We start from the raw sequence: 21199 nt of genomic DNA on the forward strand, positions 1-21199 counted from the left end.
TTTTGATGAATAAAGATAATATCAAATCTCTAAACATATTCTATAAATTTAATCTATTTGAATCCAATACATACATATGTCTTTTCACTTATTACAACCCTCATAAATAAAGATACATCATAACGTACGTTTGAATCTCTTACAAATCATGCGTATGCATGCACATATATAGTAGGCAAGTGTGTCATAGTCTTGGTGAGCCCGGAGGATGACCCTTCGATGGTCCTCTTCTCGAACTGCTCGGCTTCGTTTGAACCTTTTTTTGGAATCCAATCTGTTTCAACCAATCGTCCCCCTCTACTGCAGTTCAAAAACACATTACTACTTAGAAGAGTCGCACACTACTCGTACTAACATTATATTAGAACTATCCAAAAAGTTTAAGAAAATTGATTGGTCTTTACAAAATTTTAATATAGTAGTTGGTTTATATATGCAACGTTTGTAGAACACAATTACTCACTGATTTTGCGGTGTAATGTTAATGATCCAACAGAGAAAGCTTGCAGTTGGCTGAAAAATAGAGAAGAGAGGAGAAGCAAAGCAAATAGAAAAGTTGAGACTTGTGAGCTTTTCTGATCCATATTGCTTTGTCTATTCACAAATCTATCTCTCTTCTTCATCCTCCATTTATATATTCACAAATCTATACTTCCACCAACCATTTTCCTTTTTATTTTATGACCATACTTCCACCAACTTGTTTATTAAGGAACTTTTTAACGACTCATGGAAGCATGGGTAGATCTTGCTGCATACACTACAACAAATATGTACATTGATAGCAGACGGATATAGCTCATTTTCCGTCACTGCTATGAAAGATGAGATTTTTTTTCGCTTACTTTTTAATAGCATCTTATTAACGCTATGATAGGAAAATTATGTAGCGGGAAACAAAAGTGACTTTTGTCCGCCAATACTTAGTGAAATTATTCACTTAATCGCCAAATAAAAAAAAAACCCAAAAACTCGACACACTCTCTCTCTCTCTCTCGTTACAACCTAAGCTCAACCTAAGAAGATTTCTTCTTCTAAATTCTCTGTGTGTGCTCAAATTCTTCTAAATTTCTTATCAATTCTTCAGTTTTATCGCCGTTTGTGAAAAGCCCCAATTTCGCCGTTTGTGAAAAGCCCCAATTTCGCCCTAAATCTCCATATCCATCGCAATTGATAGCTCGAATCCATTTTTGAGGCATGTCTTTCTTCTTCCTCCTAATTTCGTTATTTGTTTCGATTATTTGTGATTTCAAACAGCTTTTGATTTCGATAAGGGTCAGATTTAGTTATCTGTTTTGTTAGGGTTCGATTTATCTAGATTTATTTCGTTATCTGTTTTTTAGGGTTCGATTATTTACAGATTTTGAGAATGTGGAGTTTCGAATCCATCTGTTTTGTTAGGGTTCGATTATTTACAGATTTGACTCAAAAATAGCTTTTGGATTTGAGTATTTGCGCCTTCATAAACTGAACGATTTTTTTTTTTCCCAAGTGTTGGTGATTGAAATGTTGGGGAACTGAAGCTTCTCATTTCTCTGTACTCACACAACAGGTTAGTATCACTCAACCAATAGTTAAACATTATTATTACACACGAATATTGGTGATTGCTATGTTTTGTCCTTTGAGTCTGATTCGTATAAATAGTGATTAGATTAGTGAGATTTTACACAGTTAGATATTGGTTTAAGAGCATCTGTATGTGTCTGAAGTAGTGCAGTATTGTCTGAATTGTTGCTTAATGTGAGCTTTGTATAATATGTATCTCTATTTTATCTATAAAGGTTAAAATTTATATTATAACATATAATGTTGGACAAGGCATGGGTGCATCTATGCAGGTAAGGAATTATATTTCATAATTAGGTTTTATTTTGGGTTTGGATACTTTAAGATGTTCTTTTAGTTATGATTTTTTTCTTTAATTATCCATTGAAGAGCTGATCCTGGTTATAAAAGTGGAGCTTGGAAATTTGTAAGGGATGTGTCTGCGGCTTTAGGTGACATAGAAATGATAATATGTCCTTGTAAAGACTGTCGTAATGTAGTACGACAGTTAAACAGTGTTGTGGTTGAGCATCTTGTAATAAGAGGGATGGATGAGGCATACAAGGTGCATAGTGATTGGTATCATCATGGAGATGTGAAGTCAGTAGATGAATTTCAAAGTAAACCAACTCAGTGGAATGAGGAAGTTTTTGAGTTATATAAAGCTGCTGAATTTTTTGATCAAGAGTTGGCTTTTAGAGGTGACTTAGCTGACCAACCTGTGGGCGACTTAAGTGAGATTGCAGAGGGTGAGGACCAACAAGAGGATGAGTTCCTTGCAAAGATCCGGGATGCTGAAACCCCACTATACCCTAGCTGTTCAAACCACAGCAAGTTATCGGCTATTGTGACTTTGTTTAGGATTAAGACACATAATGGCTGGTCGGATAAGAGCTTCAATGAACTGCTTCAGACATTGCCAAGCATGTTGCCAGATGGTAATGTCTTTCACACATCATTGTATGATGTCAAGAAATTTTTAAAGAGCTTTCATATGGGATATGAAAAGATCGACGCATGTGTTAATGATTGCTGCCTCTTCAGAAAGAAGTTAAAGAAGCTTGATAAATGTCCCAAATGTAATGCTTCACGGTGGAAGACTAATAAGCGGACTAATGAGGTAAAGAAAGGTGTCCCACAGAAAGTATTAAGATATTTTCCAATTATACCAAGGCTGAAGAGAATGTTCAGATCAGAGGACATGGCTAAGGACTTACGGTGGCATTACACTAACAAGAGCACTGATGGAAAACTTCGACATCCAGTAGATTCTGTTACATGGGCTCAGATGAATGAGAAGTATCCTTCATTTGCAGCTGAAGAAAGGAACATACGGCTTGGGCTGTCCACAGATGGATTTAATCCATTCAACATGAAGAATAGTAATTATAGTAGCTGGCCTGTGCTATTGGTAAACTACAATTTGCCTCCTCACCTTTGTATGAAGAAGGAGAATATAATGTTGACATTATTGATTCCTGGTCCACAACAACCAGGTAATAATATTGATGTCTACCTAGAACCTCTTATTGAGGATTTGAATCATCTGTGGAAGAATGGAGAGCTAACCAGAAGAACCAGTAGGAGAGTTTGTGTTGTCTGAAGAACATGAGCAGCCTGCTACGCGTAAAAGAAAACGAGGACCAACAAAGATGAAAAACCTAGCCAAGGATCCATCTGTTAGAGTGAAAGTTGATTACAATGTACTTGGAGTAGCGGTTGGTCCAGGGTCAGTCAAGTTGGCATCATATGTAGGGACATTGATGCGAGAACACATCCCTATCAACATACCTAACTGGAAGAAAGTGAGTCCAGATCTTAAAACACTTCTCTGGAGATCTGTTCAGGTAACAAGAATTTTTTTTTGTTTTTAAAAAGTCTCTCAATTGAACATGTTTACTTTTATAGTTATGGTGTGAGTGTAAGTGAATGCAGGCAAGGTTTGAGCTTGATGAAGATTGGCAAAGGATATCTGTGATTCACCAGATGGGACATTTGTGGCGATCACACAAGTCTGTCACGGTGAAGGCTATAAATTTGGCTGCAAATAACCAAGAGAGGATGAATTTGAGACCACCAAATATTGGTCCTGTTGATTGGCAAAAATTTGTCAAACTCAAAACTAGTGCTGCATTTAAGGTAATTACTTGTGATTATAATTGTTTAGTAGTTGATTGGTGATTAGTAATTAACATGTTTCATTATTAGGCCGTGAGTGAGAAATATAAAGCAAAAAGAAAGAATCAGATACCTCACACCACTAGTCGTAAAGGGATCAGCAGACTAACAGAAGAAATGGCAAGCATATATACTACAACTATGTTGTTTATTATTATACATAGTGCTTGTACTGTTACTGAAATTTTGTTTTCTGGAACAGAAAGCTGAAAGTGAAGATCCTTCCAGCGTGACAAGACTAGATGTTTGGATCAAGTCTCGCACCAAAAAGGATGGTACACCAGTAGATACGAATGCAGCTGATTTGATTGTAAGTCTGAATAGAGTTGTACACCAGTAAATAGTGTGTTATCGACTAGTAAAACCTGAAACTGTCTTTATGTTTTTCAGCAAAAAGCAGCTGAAATTGGTGGAAGTGATGCTCCAGCATTTTTAACAAATCCAGATGAAGATCACCTCGCCAAGCTTTTAGGACCTGACAATTCTGGTAGGCTGAGGGCAATGGGTAGAGGCATGAGTAAGACCAAATTAGCTTGTTTACAAATGCAGAGCAAGTGTATGGCTGAAATGGAAGAGCGGCAAGTAAAATTAGTAAAACAGGTCAATGCCTTGGAAAGTGAACTTGGCAGAATCAAGAATCAGGTTAGATACTTAAGAGTTCTCTACTATTCATCAGCCAGTTAGAGTAATATAAATTGATGTTATTTTTGTTTATGTTACAGAGACCAGAAGCTGAAATGGATGAAAACTCAGCTGCAAGAGTAACATATTCTTACTTCTTTTCATATCAGCTAAGTGATTCTTCTTAGTGTCGTTTATGATTCTTAGTTGCTCATGAAATTGTTGCAGAGTGTAAACAAAAGAGCACATCCTAAGTGTGTGTTTGTTGATTGGTCTGACATTGATGAAAATGTTGGTGAGGGTCGGATTCTTTCTTCTGATCCGGATGACATAGTGAATGACTGTCGGATGAAATAGAGATTATTGAAGATGCACTTAGCTCCTGCATTGCTTGGCCAGAGAACAAGGTCATTATGTCTTAAACTGATGGTTTTATTGTGTAATGTTAAGTACTTGAGATTGCTTGTTTATTTTGGATGTTCTTGAGACTTTGATGGTAAACTGATGTTCTTGAGACTTTTGTTATGTATTTTGGATCTGAGACGTTTATTAATCAGATTTTATGAGATTTTATAAAACAGGTTATGTGTGCTATAATCACATATCAGAAAATGCTATAAAAGTACAGGTAAACGTTATGATAAAAGAATATACCATAGCACAGTAAACAAGATAAAACAGCATTTCGCAACAGCTATATTAGATATGTATAACATAGCACGAAAAATTAAATATTGTATAAATTTTTGCAAAATTATAATCTTGATAATACAGCAGTTTATTAGAGCTATGCTATAAAACTATAACATAGCACGAAAAAACAAATGTTGTATAAATTTTTTCAAAATTATGATCTTGATAATATAGCAATTTCTTAAAGCTATGTTATATTTTTATAACATAGCATACGTAATAAGTGCTATTGTATATGGGGTACATATAATAACAGTGCCCTAAAACAGCGCTCATGAAAACGCTATCAAAGACCTATGATAGCGTTTTTCTCTGGTTAACAATGTGCATATTTGTTGTAGTGATAGTTCTTGACTGAAATTGAAATAAAGCATCATTAGAATTTAGATGACAAGAAGCTTGAGTGTTGCAAATCGGACATATATCTTATTTTGGTTTCATAACATGAACATTTTAAAAAATTATTATTATCTATACCATCATTTTCTTAAAAAATGTTATCATAAATACTACAAATTTGATTTGATTAAGGACCTTAATTGATTATTTATTAAGGCCATGAATGGCTGCTAGTTTTTAACTGGTTTTAGATTTTGGTTTTAAGTTTTTTTTTTTATTTTTTTTATTTTTGATTTTTTAAGTTTTTGATTTTGGTGTAGATTTTAGTTTTTGTAAAATTCTGAATGGTAATTTAATTAGTTTTTGGTTTTTATGTATAATGATTATTTTTAAAATCGTAAAATAATGTTTCTAAATTTTTATTAAAAGATAAAAAATGATGCAGAACAAAAAAGCATATCCATAGAATAGGTTTTAGTTCTCTTCGTTGCACAAAAAAAAAGACTGAAAACCCCACAAAATGTGATTTTCAGATTTTATGAAAGAATTACTAAAAAATTTCAAAATCTGTTTTTTTTTTCAAATGTTAGAAAATCTATTTTTCACTATTGTGAGAGAAATGAAATAAGCATAATCTAAAACTAAAAACTGATACAAAATCAGGTGCCTAAGAAATGCATGTACGAGTGGAGCACACAATGAGCCACCTTTTTGGCATGTAGCCGGCAGTTTGAAAAGTCCACTATTTTTTTTTTTTTGGTAAAATGTAGCTGCTTTGAAATCCATTACGACTGCCTATTTCATCAAAACACTACTCTTTCTTTTGAATTCCTTAAGAACAATTTGCACCAATCCAACTTCTTTCAATTATAACATCAAAGATCTTTTTGTGGTTTAAAGAGATCAAAGCCGAGTAATGGACGGAGCTTCTGGATCGTCAGATTGCTTGATTCCATTCATGAGGGGTGTAAATCTTCATACCATATTGAGACCGTTAGATCGGCTATGGATGATAGCTGCTCCTTGGGTTTGTGAATCGTGAAGAAAGGAGTGGTGAAGAACGGATTAGGAGAGCGTGTTTTGCGATTGATCTGACATCTCACTTTTTTGGGTCTTCCGGGGTTTAACAAATCTGAAGAGTCTAGTTTCTCTGTTTCTTCATACTCGGAGAAAGCTGCAAAAAGATTATGGTGAAATTCGGAGTTAGAAGCTGAAATTTGACAGATCCATATTGTGGAAAAAGTGTTTTTACTCGCCCGAAAAATTCGATGTGGTCAGAGTTTCAGGTCCGGTAGACAGGCGATGCCAGTGGAGTCAATCGTCAATCCCCATTCAACAATATGCACGTAAACACGTATTATACACATGTCCTTTATTGACCCATTCCTTTTATTTTGTGCTTATAATACTTTGGGTTAATTGGGCTTTTACGTTTTTGTAATTGAGCTCCTATTCACCATATCAACCTTTCAAAGTTAATATTACGTTTTGACATAAAGAAGACTTTCTTTTTTTGGGGTTTTGTTTTCCTAGATTAGAAGCCCATAATTAGCCCAATGGTGTTAGATAACAGCCAGAAGAAATCGGAGAAAAATGTAGCTTGACCTAACTTGGCGGAACAGAAACAGACAACTTCAACGATGGCTATGTCCAATCTTCCAAGGGGTTTGTTGGAGGGGTTATGTAGAGACTCGTGAGCCTGCACTTGTACAGTGGAGATGAGGAGCACAGATGGAGCACGTAAGGCTAAACAGTGAGGTGGACGTGACAGTAACTTGTTTGCTGGACGTTTGACGTAACAGTAACTTGTCTACGTTACAGAGAATAAGTCGGTTAACACTGTTTATATATGAGCACATGTTAGCTCTGCTTTTTATTATGCAAATTTGGTTGTAGAACACTCTAGATTTATCCTTCCTCATCGTTTAGCTGGTTTCTCTCCTTGAGATTCTTGTTGGTGAGAAGACGATGCTGCTTTTATTTTGAACGTTGTACCGTTTCTATCTTTTATAAACCGAAATACATTTCTCTTGTTGCGTTTATGATTTATCGTTATCATTGGTATCAGAGCACGGAGAACCTCGGAACAATGGCGGTGGAAACGAGATCGCAGATGAACATGCAAGATCAAGATGGTGATGAGGTCAGGGAAGGTTAAACCGAGTTAATCGGAGACACACGAAGCTTACTTGATCGTACCCAAGCGATTGCAGAACAAGATAAGAAGATGGAGCGGAACATTGCTGATATGATCCACATGATTAAGATGATACCAGGTCAACAAGCTTCGACGAGTTATCAACCCAAAATGGAAAAGAGCCCCATGGCAGTATCAGCGACGCCAGAGACATATGGATGTGGGTTTGACCATACGCGAGGAGGTGGAGCTAACCATGGTACTTATGCGGGGGTTACTCGTTTGGGAAAGGTGGATTTCCCACGGTTTGACGGAGAACGGTGCTCGAAGTGGGTCAGTAAGGTGGAGGACTATTTTGTTTTGGATGCAACGCCGGAAAATCCAAGGTACGCATGGCTTCTATGCACTTTGACAGTCATGTTGCGGTTTGGCATCATGATCTTGTTCAAACGCCGTTTGGTCAGAGTTTGTTGCACGATTGGGTAGCTTATAAATTTTTGTTGAAGGAGAGGTTTGTGGATGTGTTAGAGGACCCGATTGCAGATCTTAAAAACTTGCAGGAAATAGAGGGGATTGTTGATTACCATCAGAAGTTCGAGTTGATCAGGACAAGGGTTTCTCTGTCAGAGGATTATCTCGTTCGTGCTTATCTTGCTGGACTCCGGATGGATACCCAAATGCACATCAGGATGTTCCAGCCACAAACCATTCGACAATGCTTAGTGCTGGGACATCTCTATGAGAAGGCTCATCCGGTGGTAAACGGAGCAGGTTATGGGGGAACAGACACCAAGTTCACCAGTCAGAATCACGTTACATCAGCTCCTAAACCAGCCACTCAAACTAAGAAGGAGGTCGGGCATGAACTTACCACCAATACAGTCCAGAAACCTGCCAGGAAGTTCTTATCACAAGAAGAGATGAGTGAAAGAAGAGCAAAGGGTTTGTGTTTTCAGTGTGACGAAAAATACACACCTGACCACTATTTGAAGCATAAGAAAACACAAGTGTTCATGATTGAAGTGGAAGAAGAAGAGGAGGAACTTGTTCAGGGAGAAGTACAAGTTATGGCCATAGAAGAGAAGCATATGCCAAGAGCGTCGATTAGTGCAGTTGCAAGCATCACAGACTATCGAACTCTTAAGGTAAGAGGAGTGTATAAGAAGAAGGTGATGTTTATTTTGCTTGACACTGGTCCACACACAACTTCATGGACCCACAAACAGCAAAGAAGCTTGGTGTTACGGTGTAGACTGCTGGGGTGACTCGAGTAGCGGTTGTAGATGGCAGTAAGTTGGGAGTTCAGGGACGAGTCTCTCAATTTCAGTGGGAATTCCAAGGTACAGATTTTCAAGATGACTTTATGCTTATTCCCTTAGGAGGATGTGACATGGTGTTGGGAGTTCAGTGGTTGGCACCCTTAGGAGACACCACTTGGAACTTGCAGAAACTGGAAATGGGCTTTTGGGGGAACAAACAGAGAATATTGTTGCACAGGATTAAACCAGGAGCGGTACGAACTATCAAAGCAAAGAAGTTCAACAATTTTGACGAATATGAGGTTCAAGTATCAATGATTTGTGCTCAGGAGGTTAGTGAGCAGGAGGATATGACTCTATATGCGGTTGAGGTTAGCCACAAGACAAATGAGGAAAACTCAGAAGTTATACAACTCAAAACAGACTATGCAGATATCTTTGCAGAACCTACTGAGTTACCTCTGTTCAGAGAGAATCACGACCATCAGATTGTGCTACAAACAGGGTCGGATCCCATTAACCAGAGACCTTCCCGCTATGCAGTGTATCAAAAGAATGAAATAGACAAGATTGTGGAGGAGTTGCTAACTGCAGGAACCATCAGAGTGAGCTCAAGTCCCTTATCTTCACCTGTGGTGTTAGTCAAAAAGAAAGACAATACCTGGAGACTGTGTTGATTACAAAGCACTGAACAACATGACTATCAAAAACCGGTTTCCCATTCCTCTTATTGAAGATCTTATGAACGAGTTGGGGGGGTCAATGGTGTTTTCGAAGATAGACCTCAGGGCATGTTACCATCAGGTCAGAATGGCACTGAAGGATGTGCATAAGACTGCATTTAAGACACACAGTGGGCACTTTGAATATCTCGTTATGCCCTTTGGGTTAACAAACGCACCTGCAACTTTCCAAAGCCTGATGAATTCAATGTTTAAAGATTTCTTGCGGAAGTTTGTACTTATTTTCTTTGATGATATACTGGTTTACAGCCTCTCCATGAAAGATCACATTATTCACTTAGAAAATGTATTTCAGTTGATGAGAAGTAACATGTTGTTCGCTAAAGAGAGCAAATGTGACTTTGCGACATCCAAAGTGGAGTATCTAGGCCATTACATTGCTGCAGGAAGAGTCCACAGACCCAAACAAGGTTAAGGCAGTTGCAGAATGGCCCATTCCCACTACACTTAAACAACTTAGAGGGTTTTTGGGCTTAGCATGCTACTACCGGCGCTTTGTACGGAAATTTTGGACAATCGCTAGACCTCTGACCATCTTGACTAAGAAAGACTCATTTCACTGGTCTGAGGAGGCATTGAATGCGTTTGTCACTCTCAAGGAGGCTTTATGCCAAGCTCCGGTCCTTGCTCTACCATTATCCAACGAACCATTTTTGGTGGAAACTGATGCTTGCACCACCGGAATAGGAGCTGTATTGATGCAAAAAGGACATCCTTTGGCATTCATCAGTCGCCACCGAAAGGGGAAGCAACTGCAACTGTCCATTACGAGAAGGAACTTCTAGCTGTGGTATTTGCAGTACAGAAATGGCATCATTACTTGCTTCCACATCACTTCATCATTAAGACTGATCAGAGGAGCCTCAAATACCTTCTCGAGCAACGTTTAAACACCCCACTGCAACAGAAATGGCTGCCAAAACTTCTGGAATTCGATTATGAAATTCAATATCGACAAGGGAAGGACAATGTTGCAGCTGATGCTTTGTCGCGTGTAGAGGGAGAAGAGGTACTACATATGCGATGTCAGTCCTTGAATGTGACTTGCTCAAGGATATACAACCTCATTATGAAACAGATACCCATCTTAAAGAAATCATTGCCGACTTGGAAAAGTAAGATTGTGGTACCACAAGATGCTGCACTATGAAATGCTATTCTACAGTGGATGCACTGCTCCGGTACTGGTGGCCACTCAGGTCGGGATGCTACGCATCATTAAGTGAAAGGGCTGTTTTATTGGAAGGGTATGGCGTTGGACATTCAACAATATGTTCGAAGTTGTTCAGTCTGTCAACAATGCAAGTACGACACTTCAGCTTATCCAGGGCTTCTCCAACCTTTGCCTATTCCAGAAACTATATGGACTGATCTCTCCATAGATTTCATTGATGGACTGCCAATATCTGCAGGAAAGTCAGTAATTTTTGTGATGGTGGACAGGCTCACTAAAGCAGCTCATTTCATGGCTTTGTCCCACCCTTACTCTGCACTCTCTGTGGCACAAGCATTTATGGATACGGTCTACCGCTTACATGGGTGTCCCAAGTCCATCGTCAGCGATAGAGATACTGTGTTTCTAAGTACCTTCTAGAAGGAGCTGTTTTCTTTGCAAGGTGTTGAGCTCAAATTCTCTAGTGCCTATCACCCTTAGAGTGATGGTAAAACAGAGGTTGTGAACAGGTGCTTAGAAACGTACTTACGCTGTATGTGCAATGACAAGCCGCATCTTTGAAGTCAATGGCTGCTACTGGCTGAGTTTTGGTACAATACCAATTTTCACTCTGCTACGCAAATGAGTCCATTTGAAGCAGTTTATGGTCAGGCTCCGCCTACTCACCTTCCTTACTTAACAGGCGAATCCAAAGTGGCGGTCGTAGCAAGGAGTTTACAAGAAAGGGAGGACATGTTGCTAATCTTGAAATTCCATCTTCTACGAGCACATTACAAGATGAAGCAGTTTGCTGATACACATCGCTCTGATCGAACCTTCGAGATTGGTGAATTTGTGTACTTGAAGTTGCAGCCTTATATGCAGGGTTCTGTGGTGGTTCGTGTCAACCAAAAACTCGCTCCTAAGTACTATGGACCGTATAAGATTATTGATCGTTGTGGTAAGGTCGCGTACAAACTGCTGCTGCCAGAAGGATCTCTCATTCATCCAGTCTTTCATGCCTAGCAGTTGAAAGCAACAGTTGGTAAGGTGCACACTTCGACTCTTTTACCGTCTGTGGTCTCTAACGTGTTTGTGAAGGAACCGGGTCAAATCTTGGATCGTAAAATGGTGAAGAGAAAGGGGCGAGCAGCTACCAAGGTTCTGGTGCAGTGGACTAATGAGTCTGAAGAGGAAGCGACTTGGGAGTTCTTGTTCGACCTGCAACGTAAGTTTCCTGCATTCGAACCTTGTGGTCAAGGTTCTTCCGACGGGGGAGCTTTGATGTAGAGAATCGTGAGCCTGCACGTGTACAGTCGAGACGAGGAGCACGGATGGAGCACGTGAGGCTAAACAACGAGCTGGACGTGACGGTAACTTGTTTGCTGGACGTTTGACGTAACGGTAACTTGTCTACGTTATAGAGAATAAGTCGGTTAACACTGTTTATATATGAGCACATGATAGCTCTGCTTTTTATTATGCGAATTTGGTTGTAGAACTCTCTGGATTTATCCTTCCTCATCGTTTAGCTGGTTTCTCTCCTTGAGATTCTTGCTGGTGAGAAGACGATGCTGCGTTTATTTTGAACGTTGTATCGTTTCTATCTTTTATAAACCGAAATACATTTCTCTTGTTGCGTTTCTGATTTATCGTTATCAAGGGGATAATCTCTAGGGTTCCGGTACAGTCCACCAAAGCAGTTAGGTCTACTTGCAAAAACTGGAACACTTTATCCTACGATCAGAGCTTTACAAAGAAGATCACAGGATTAGCAATCAAGGAAGATGAGCTTCTGGTGGTCACGATGATGGATTACAAGGTTTATTTAATGAGTGTTAATCTCCATGGAATTCACAAAGACAACGACGTTAAATCATGTATCGTGCATAAAGCTAAACTCATTTGCCTAAACGATGATGTGGATCATGGAGTTGATATTATATCTAGTGTCTTTCACTGCGACGGTTTATTGCTATGCATCACCCATGACATAAGCTTTACTCTGGTGGTTGGGAATCCTTACTGTGGGCAATTCAGGTCGATCAAACTCAGAGAGGATCACAACTTATTTGACAGGTACGCTATTGGATACGAGAAGAACGACTCGTTTCGTAACTACAAAATCTTGAGATGTTATTGTAAACGCTTGTCTAGATTTTCTGAGTTTGATATCTACAATTTTAACTCTGGTTCTTGGAAGGTTTTTCATTTGGGCCTTGATTGGAAAATCCCGTATTTTCAACTTGGCGTGTCTCTCAAGGGAAATACTTATTGGTTTGCTCGAGAGAGGTGTATAGCAGAAGAAGGAGGACTAAGAACAGATCTCCCTGGTTTCTTGATCTGTTTTGATTTTACAACTGAGAGATTTGGACCGCGTCTTCGTCTGCCCTTTGACTCTTATTGTGATCAGGATACGGTGACTCTCTCTAGTGTTAGAGAAGAGCAGCTTGCGGTGTTATTTAAGGGCAATGATACATTGAGGATGGAGATATGGGTTACTAATAAGATTGACCCTGGAGAAGCGTCGTGGAACAAGTTGTTCTTAGCGGTTAATCTGACATCACTCACTGGTCCTCAGTTTTTATATTGGAGTTTCTTGATTGACGAGAAGAAGAATATCGTTGTAGTTCTTGGTAAAGATGCATCGAACCCTACACGCAACCTAGCTTATGTTGTTGGAAATGATGGATAATTTAAACAAGTGTATCTTGGAGTATCTACACAAAAATCTTGTTACCCACTTGTGTGCTCTTATGTTCCAAGTTCAGTGCAAATCAAGCAAGATGTACGAGTGAGCAGCGACATCAAAGCGTCTTGGCTGAAACGTTTCTTTAATTTTAATGCATCTTTGTGAGTTATATTTATGTTTTAAATAGACTCTTCTATGGCAATATAATACCTAATCTATGTGTTTACTGTTTCCGTTTGGTCACCATAGCCTCTTCTTGTCTTTTTTATATTTAAATGTAATCAATTTTATAATCCTATAAAAATATTTCTCCAAAACCAAACTCATGAAATTGAAATTTCTTTTATTAAAAACACACAACAATATAGTCAGCTTACTTTATTCCTCCCAAACACCTGAATCTTGTTTCAGATCTTTAGTACCGATTCCTCTATAAGACACTAGAAACATAAAATGCACAAAACTCCATCACTCTCCATTGGGTCATACGGTATTGGTTTACATCACACATCAGCAAGTGCAATAAGCTGATCAACTACACTAGGATCCGCAAGTGTGCTTATATCTCCAAGCTCTTCTAATTGCCTTGAAGCAATCTTTCTCAAGATTCTCCTCATTATCTTTCCGCTTCTCGTCTTTGGCAACCCTGGTGCCCAATGTATTCTGTCCGGTGCTGCAAAAGCCCCAATCTGAAAATGGCAAAATTTTATAACAAACCTCGTTACAATAACAAAGTGTGCAAGTAACAGTTCCTCAAAAGCTTAGCATCTCTTAAGCTTTTAACTATTCACTTCTTTTCTTAATATATATCATACCTGATTTCGGACCATTAGTACTAGGCTTTTCCGAAGCTCCTCGCTGTAAGGAACACCCTCCAGAAGAGTGACAAACGCATAAATACCCTGACCTTTCACCTGAAACAGGCAAGAGACTTGACTATTAGTTCCATTGGTTCCTGATTAGAACCAAACTAAATCAATTATTCACACTGGTAAACGAGGAACGCAGAATCAAGAACAAAATCAAACCGAAGAACCAATTACTAGACACCCTAAACATCATAAGTCATTTCTATTTAAGCTCAATGACTAACAAGCTAAATGTTCATTACATATGAAGTCTTATCAGTATCTTACTGTGCTTCATATCCCAACAACTTATGCATAGTTAGTCCACATACCTCATGGTCTATGCCTACAACAGCTGCTTCTGCACATTGAGGATGTAAAACCAGAGCAGATTCCACTTCAGCAGTTCCAATTCGATGGCCACTGTGCATTATAAAAAACACAAACTTAAGCGGTAGGAATATTATACGAGGTTTAGAGAACTGATTGACATCATTTTAAAATTGTCTTCTACCTGACGTTGATAACATCATCAACCCTCCCCGTTAGCCAGTAGTAACCATCCTTGTCTCTGGAATACAAAATCAAACTTATTATTAACTTAGTAAAAATCAACCGACCTTGGATATTATCAAATACATTAATATGATTCTATCTAAGCCATAGTTGAAAAATGACACACTAACTACAATTTTGGTTTTGTCAAAAGTTGAAAGATTGCCCACCTGCTGCAACCATCACCACTGAAATAATATCCGGCAAAAGGTTTGAAGTATGTGGTTTCATATCTTTCATGATCCCCAAACAGAGTTCGAAATGCCCCGGGCCATGAACCTTTCACACAAAGATAACCACCACACTCGCCTTCGATTTCATTGCCTTTTTCATCAACTATGACAGGCTGCAGAATACACAGAGAGATAGAGTTGAGAATGAAGCCCTCCAAAGACGAATATCTGTAGGACAAAGCAATATGCTAAATTAACATTTGCACTCCTGATCACAGACCTGAACACCAAAGAAAGGGAAAGTAGCTGAACCAGGCTTCTGCGGCCAAGCACCTGGTAATGGGGTTATCTGCGATGCAATTTGATGAACATGAGAGAGAGAATTCTAGAGGTTTCAAGAGACATAAAGAGAGAGAGAGAGAGCAGAGAGTTACCATGAATCCACCAGTTTCAGTTTGCCACCACGTATCTGAAATGGGACACCTTGAATCACCGACTACATTGAAGAACCATCTACATCAAAGAATTGGTAAACAATTAAATATAAATCTCATTCAACTGATTGCAAGAATAAAAATAGAGATATTAGAGTTAAAACCTCCAAGCACTCGGGTTAATGGGCTCTCCCACACTTCCAAGGACCCGTAACGATTTGCGAGAATAACGTGTTACAAACTATAACAATCAAAATAAGTTGAGAATAATTAGTAAATGATTTAGATACCTAAAAGTATTATCTCCACATAAGGCTTAATTTACTAACAAGTATTTAAGGGAAATTAATACACCCGTAATTTTGTAGCTTTCAAAGCATCATTTACAATGCTGGTTACTTTTTCACCATAACAGAAAGATTGCAAATATCTTACCTTATCGTCATCGCGCATGAGAGACCTCACCAACGTTGGGGCAGTATAAAATATAGAAATCTTGTGTTTGTCAACAATATCCCAACAGCGTCCAGAATCAGGGTAGTTTGGAGCCTGTTCAAAAACAGATGATACTATCACATCCAGCTGATCAATCAAAGTGAAAGAGAGCAATAGTAAAACCATTTCATCTTAACTGTTGATAGCTCTTGGCGTATTACTATGGGAGAGGGACCTAGAGTTGAATCATTGATTCAAGATATTAACTGATACTATCAGAGAGGGACCTAGAGTTGAATCATTGATTTAAGACATTAACTGATACTATGGGAGAGGGACCTAGAGTTGAGTCATTGATTCAACACATTAACTGATACTATGGGAGAGGGACCTAGAGTTGAGTCATTGATTCAAGACATTAACTGATACTATGAGAGAGGAACCTAGAGTTGAATCATTGATCCAAGGCATTAACTGATAGAAAATCATATACCACTAAAAATATACAATGTCTAAGTAAATTACCCCTTCAAAGACAACAACAGTGGCTCCATTTAGCATTGGTCCATAAGTAACATAGCTATGGCCAGTTATCCAACCACAATCTGCCGTACACCTTATGTTAGAGAAGGAAAGAGATTAGCACTCTATAGCATAGCATTTTAGTAAGGAATTTTAACAGTCAAGACAAATGCATACCAGTATACATCTGTTGGTTTGTAGTCAAATGCATATTTGAATGTTGTAGCAGTGTAGATCATATACCCTCCAGTTGTGTGTAAGACACCCTTCAAAGAACCCATATTAAGAGAGAAGCATAAAATAAACAAGGTTAAAGAATCAATCTAACCAGGGACCAAAATTACCTTTGGCTTCCCAGTACTTCCACTGGTGTAGAGCAAAAACAAGGGATCTTCAGCATCAACCCATTCCACCTCACATGATGTTGGATATTTAGGAATGACATCCTAAACAGATCACCACCACCCACAGAAGACTATAAGAACCATTGGAAAAATGAAGTGAATGCATTTTCTCGAATTATAAGGGAGGTCATTAGTTACCTGCCACCACACGTCTCTTCCATTTTGCCATTTTGTGTTTTCCCGTGTTGTCGCTGATGAGTTTTCATAGGTCAAGCAGACGTCTGTTTTAAAAGAGGAAAAGACAAAACAGCCAAAATCATCAGTTACGAACAAGCAATGTCTGTTTCCTATCTTTTATTTGCTGTGCTCTGAAAAGAAACTTTCAAAAAAAGAGTAAAGAGATGGGAAAAAGGTGAACTGTAGGGAAAACCATGAAGAGCAAAAACCAGCAAATGATAATTGGGAACATCCAGTTAAATCCAAAATACAGGAAAGAGATGGAAAAAGAACCCAATTATGATTTTGTTAAATAGAGACTAACCTACAGAGACTCCATCTTTAGAAGACTGGTCAAGTGCAGCATCAACAATAGCTTTAAGGTTTATAGTCTTAGGGCCTCTTTTAACAGCATTGCAAGTCAGTATTACTTTCGGCTTGCAATCAACGATTCTTTGAGCCAGAGAGTCAGCCGAAAATCCAGCAAAAACAACCTGGGGAAGAATTGAATTAATTCCCAAAACTTGTTTTGTGTTAATGAATTAGGTAAATGTTGCATTGAAGACAAATGTACAATTTTCACAGGTTACCGAATGAACAGCTCCGATGCGTGCACATGCAAGCATAGCAATGGGTAGTTCCATCAACATTGGTAAATAAATCACGACAGCATCCCCCTTCTTCACTCCAATATCTTTCAAGTAATTAGAAAGCTGCAGCACAAAGGACAAGGCAACACGCAGTACCAGAATATTAATGAGAAAGAAGAGCTCTAGAGGTGGTTGGAGAGGACAAACAGCAGTGTTTATTATACCTGGCAAACTCGTTGGAGCAACTCAGAATAAGTTAAGGAAGCATCGACCCCAATTTCATTTCCTTCCCAGTACATGGCTATTTTATCACCCAAACCAGCTTCAACATTTTTGTCCAAACAGTTGTAGCAAATATTGGTGATTCCCCCTTTGAACCACTGGTAATACAAGATTACATACATGTCAACACGCCGAAAACATTTTCTCATAGGAGATGCAGAGAAAAGAGTAGAGAAAGGATTAGGAAAGGAAAAAAAAAGAAGAAAAATATCCACCTCAATGCGAATAGGACCCTTCCTGACATCGAGATTTTCTGAAAACACTTGGTCACCCCATTTCTGCTTCCAGTAAAATTCAGACGCAATGTCAGACCAAAAACCAGCAGGGTCCTCCACCGACCTCTTATGCATTTCCATGTACTGCACGCAAATAACAAGAAGATCAACTAATTTACAGATCATTGAAGCAAGTAGAGAAGATGAGGTGTGCTGATTCAGGACTCAATTGATGTTGGAAGAGATACCTGTTGAGGGGAGGAAACAAGAGCCTGGCCGGAGAATTCCTTGCTGGGAAAGATGAGATCATTCTCCTCGGATGCAAGGGATTCTCCTAAAACGACGGCGTTTAACTGAGAGATCTTACCAGCACCTGAGGGTAGCTGGGACATGGACTCGACATGTCTCAGGTAATTGGAAGACATTGTCCTACGGAGGAGAAGATTGTCCGATGGGGATGATCTAGTATACACACACAATAATAACTTAGAAAACTGAAACCACAATGATAAATGCCTTGACCTATGTTAATATGGTTATTCTAAAACTGGCAATCATGTTCAACATTCAAAGGACCATGAAAAGTTCATACTCCATAGGGTGGCCAATGCAGCTCAAAGGACAGCTATTCTAATAAATAACCATCAAGACCATAACACAACTCATCAAAATATCAATCATAACATAATAAAGATTTTAAAACCCCTAAACCCTGAATCACTTATCCCTATTTATGGCCATCATCACCATCATCATATCATTATTATAATCACTATAACAGGAGGTTCCCAAGCACCATTTCCCATACCTTCTAAATTTCTATAGAAAAGAAAAAAAACTCACCTTTGAGTAGACGGAAGGATTCGAGATCCAAGTGATGATCCACTAATTTTCGGATCCTGAACAAAAAAAAAAAAGGAAGAGTCTTTATCAGATCCCGCAACAAAACAAAATCGAAAAAAAAGACTGAAACTTTTCGTAACCCAAAACATAAACAATAAACACAATAATAACCCAAAGATCATATCTTTCATATTCCAAAGATCATATAATTTGATTTTGGAATTGAATAAACTGGGAAAAAATGACTTACTGTGGGTTTTCGGATAAGAAGAGTGGAAACAAGAAATTTACAGAAAAAAAAAAAAAAAAACTTGAGATTTAAAGAGAGAAGATGATCATAGATTTAGTCAACTCACCAATGAGCCAGAGCTGGAGACAACGGTGAGAATCGGGGAAGAAGAAGCTATTTTCATTTTCTTTTTTCTTTTTTCTTTTTTTTTTCCTTAATTAAGTTAATTTATTATTCCTCTCTCTCTCTCTCTCTCTCTCTCTCTCTCCTGTTCTGTTTTTCTATTTTTTTTTATAATTAGTTGTAATAATGAATAAATAAATCTCCTTGTGCTCACCTACTTATGTATATATATATCACTTGTGCATACATAATATTCGCATTTGGCATGAACGTGACTCCCATCCATGGGGCGTTACGGTTCGTGTCTGTGACCATTTAAGTACAATGCAGAGATTTTGTTCAAACGTAATATTGGGGACCACACGTATCTAAAATAAGATAGTTCATGTGCGTACTGGTTCTATTACTTGTTTTTGATAAACATATAAATTATTACTTCTTAAAACGTATGGGATCATTTATCTACTTATAACACTGGTTTTTAAATATCCCAACAACACTGATCTTATCTTCTACGCATTTACTGTTGGTGACTTTTCAATATTGGTTCACTAGTTGACTAGTTCCATATGTACAGTTTGATCTGCTAGTAGGACACACTCTTCTTCAACACGAACCAGGCACGGTCAATGGTTTGGATGGCTATATTATGAGCTAAACACACAAAAAGGGCTTTCATATTACAGATCTCAAAAGAAACTGAACTTTCTTTCTTTCTTTTTTTGTGCACAAACAAAAAGAGCTCTCATATTACAGATTTCTTAGAAACTGAACCTTTTTTTTTTGTGCACAAATTAAATTAAATCCTTAATTCAAGAACATAAAATTTTGGGCCCTAGTTTCTATATATACGTAATACGTTTTGCAAAATGTTAAAAAAATTGTTAGACGGTATCTAGGCGGTTGATAGGGGCCTAGTGCATAGGTGGATAAATTGGAGTCTAATTGTAATCAAAATATAAACCAAATAATTTGACCACCTACACCAATTTTTCCCGAAACAAATTGCCTAAATCACTATATCGATTAGACCATCTCCAATGATGATTCTAAGAGGTTCTAAATCAATTTTTATAAACTCAAAAATATGAAAATTAAATTAAAATGCCAAACACAAAAATAGAGTTGGTTCTATATGTAGAGGTTTTGGAATCAACTCTAAAGTTTTGAAACAAAAATTTTAGTTTTGCATTTTTCAATTATAAAAATAAATAGAACCTCTAAATTTGGAAATATAGTTGGAGATGTCTTAAAAGGATATCACAAAACTTGGGCTTTTACAAGCGCCTAGATGCAGGCATGTCTTAGGGCATATGCAACATAGGAATTTGTCATGGTTCAAATCAATTTTAAAAGAATCAAGTCAAAAGGGGGTACATGTCTATTAAAAATAAAAGTTTTTAGTAAGAAATTTTAACTCTTTTTATTGGTTTTTCCTAGGACCCTTTGGTAGAATGAGACGACATTGCCATGTTGGCGTTTAGGCCAATTTTCAGAACACAACGTCTGAGTTAAAATATAAAATAAAATAGATGGGCTGGGTCATATGCAGATGTACTCTTATTAAAACATTGTCAGGTTTAGCACTAACTATATTTGCTCTTCTGAAGCAATGATTTGTTATCGAAGGGTGATTGATGTTTGTAGTTATGTGCTATAAAGGTTCTCCCGTGTACCATGTGTATCGAATCTTTGTGGCTAAGAATTATAGATTTACAGTTCCATTCTTATCAATCAACGACTTTTATCGTGGTAATTAGGCCAACCCGAATTTATGTAAAACTATCGTGACAATTTGGCCCAGCCGTTGATTGATAAGAATCGATAAATCAAACTAAGCAAAGAGTGAATATGTACATTGATCAAGTAGTTTTACATAATATATTTACATAGTTAACACTTGAATTTTTCTTTACTAGTTATGTAGACAGCATAGTTTTGGAAAAATATTTAGTTAAAATCTTAGTAATTTTCATTCAATCACTACCGACTTCGAAATCAACCTGTCATGATTATATTGCACATTC

The 21199-nt window shown here is 37.9% G+C and overlaps 4 protein-coding genes across 8 annotated transcripts; 3 read left to right on the forward strand and 1 right to left on the reverse strand.

Annotated features, from left to right (window-relative positions):
* The first annotated feature begins 771 nt into the window (after window positions 1-771).
* LOC147936309 (uncharacterized) lies at window positions 772-5135 on the forward strand. Of its 4 annotated transcripts, XR_015569067.1 has the most exons (4): window positions 1493-1552; window positions 1785-1841; window positions 1939-2269; window positions 5007-5135. XR_015569067.1 is itself a non-coding variant. In XM_087470261.1 (3 exons), exons 2-3 carry the CDS (start codon window positions 1810-1812, stop codon window positions 3149-3151), a joined length of 1245 nt encoding a protein of 414 aa, XP_087326387.1. In that variant the 5' UTR covers window positions 772-1195; window positions 1785-1809. The 4 variants fall into 4 exon arrangements, 2 of the variants coding, with proteins under 2 accessions (XP_087326387.1, XP_087326388.1); XM_087470261.1 differs by lacking the exons at window positions 1493-1552; window positions 5007-5135 and adding an exon at window positions 772-1195 and having other exon boundaries at window positions 1939-3151; XR_015569066.1 differs by lacking the exon at window positions 1785-1841 and having other exon boundaries at window positions 1086-1552.
* Window positions 3115-4738, forward strand: LOC147936310 (uncharacterized). Its single transcript, XM_087470263.1, has 7 exons — window positions 3115-3395; window positions 3484-3687; window positions 3757-3846; window positions 3929-4036; window positions 4117-4368; window positions 4449-4487; window positions 4576-4738. Exons 1-7 carry the CDS (start codon window positions 3201-3203, stop codon window positions 4702-4704), a joined length of 1017 nt encoding a protein of 338 aa, XP_087326389.1. The 5' UTR covers window positions 3115-3200; the 3' UTR covers window positions 4705-4738.
* Window positions 5136-7019: 1884 nt separating the features above from the next.
* LOC104720499 (F-box protein At5g36730) lies at window positions 7020-13528 on the forward strand. The gene is given in 2 exon segments (XM_019230768.2): window positions 7020-7053; window positions 12333-13528. Coding segments are annotated over 2 exon segments (1230 nt in total).
* A 161-nt stretch (window positions 13529-13689) lies between these two features.
* LOC109124651 (acetyl-coenzyme A synthetase, chloroplastic/glyoxysomal) lies at window positions 13690-19513 on the reverse strand. 2 transcript variants are annotated; one of them, XM_087470259.1, is made up of 20 exons: window positions 19177-19513; window positions 18821-18876; window positions 18226-18439; window positions 17978-18121; window positions 17705-17860; window positions 17481-17603; window positions 17216-17384; window positions 16873-16955; window positions 16675-16776; window positions 16508-16596; window positions 16334-16424; window positions 15809-15922; window positions 15538-15614; window positions 15374-15452; window positions 15220-15288; window positions 14937-15112; window positions 14726-14782; window positions 14544-14634; window positions 14179-14277; window positions 13690-14052 (listed from the first exon to the last, which is right to left on the reverse strand). In XM_087470259.1, exons 1-20 carry the CDS (start codon window positions 19231-19233, stop codon window positions 13867-13869), a joined length of 2232 nt encoding a protein of 743 aa, XP_087326385.1. In that variant the 5' UTR covers window positions 19234-19513; the 3' UTR covers window positions 13690-13866. The 2 variants fall into 2 exon arrangements, with proteins under 2 accessions (XP_087326385.1, XP_087326386.1); XM_087470260.1 differs by having other exon boundaries at window positions 19071-19251.
* Between the last annotated feature and the right edge of the window lie 1686 nt (window positions 19514-21199).

The sequence above is a fragment of the Camelina sativa genome, chromosome 10 (genome assembly GCF_030686135.1).
Source record: "Camelina sativa cultivar CO46 ecotype springtype chromosome 10, ASM3068613v1".
Classification (NCBI taxonomy): domain Eukaryota; kingdom Viridiplantae; phylum Streptophyta; class Magnoliopsida; order Brassicales; family Brassicaceae; genus Camelina; species Camelina sativa.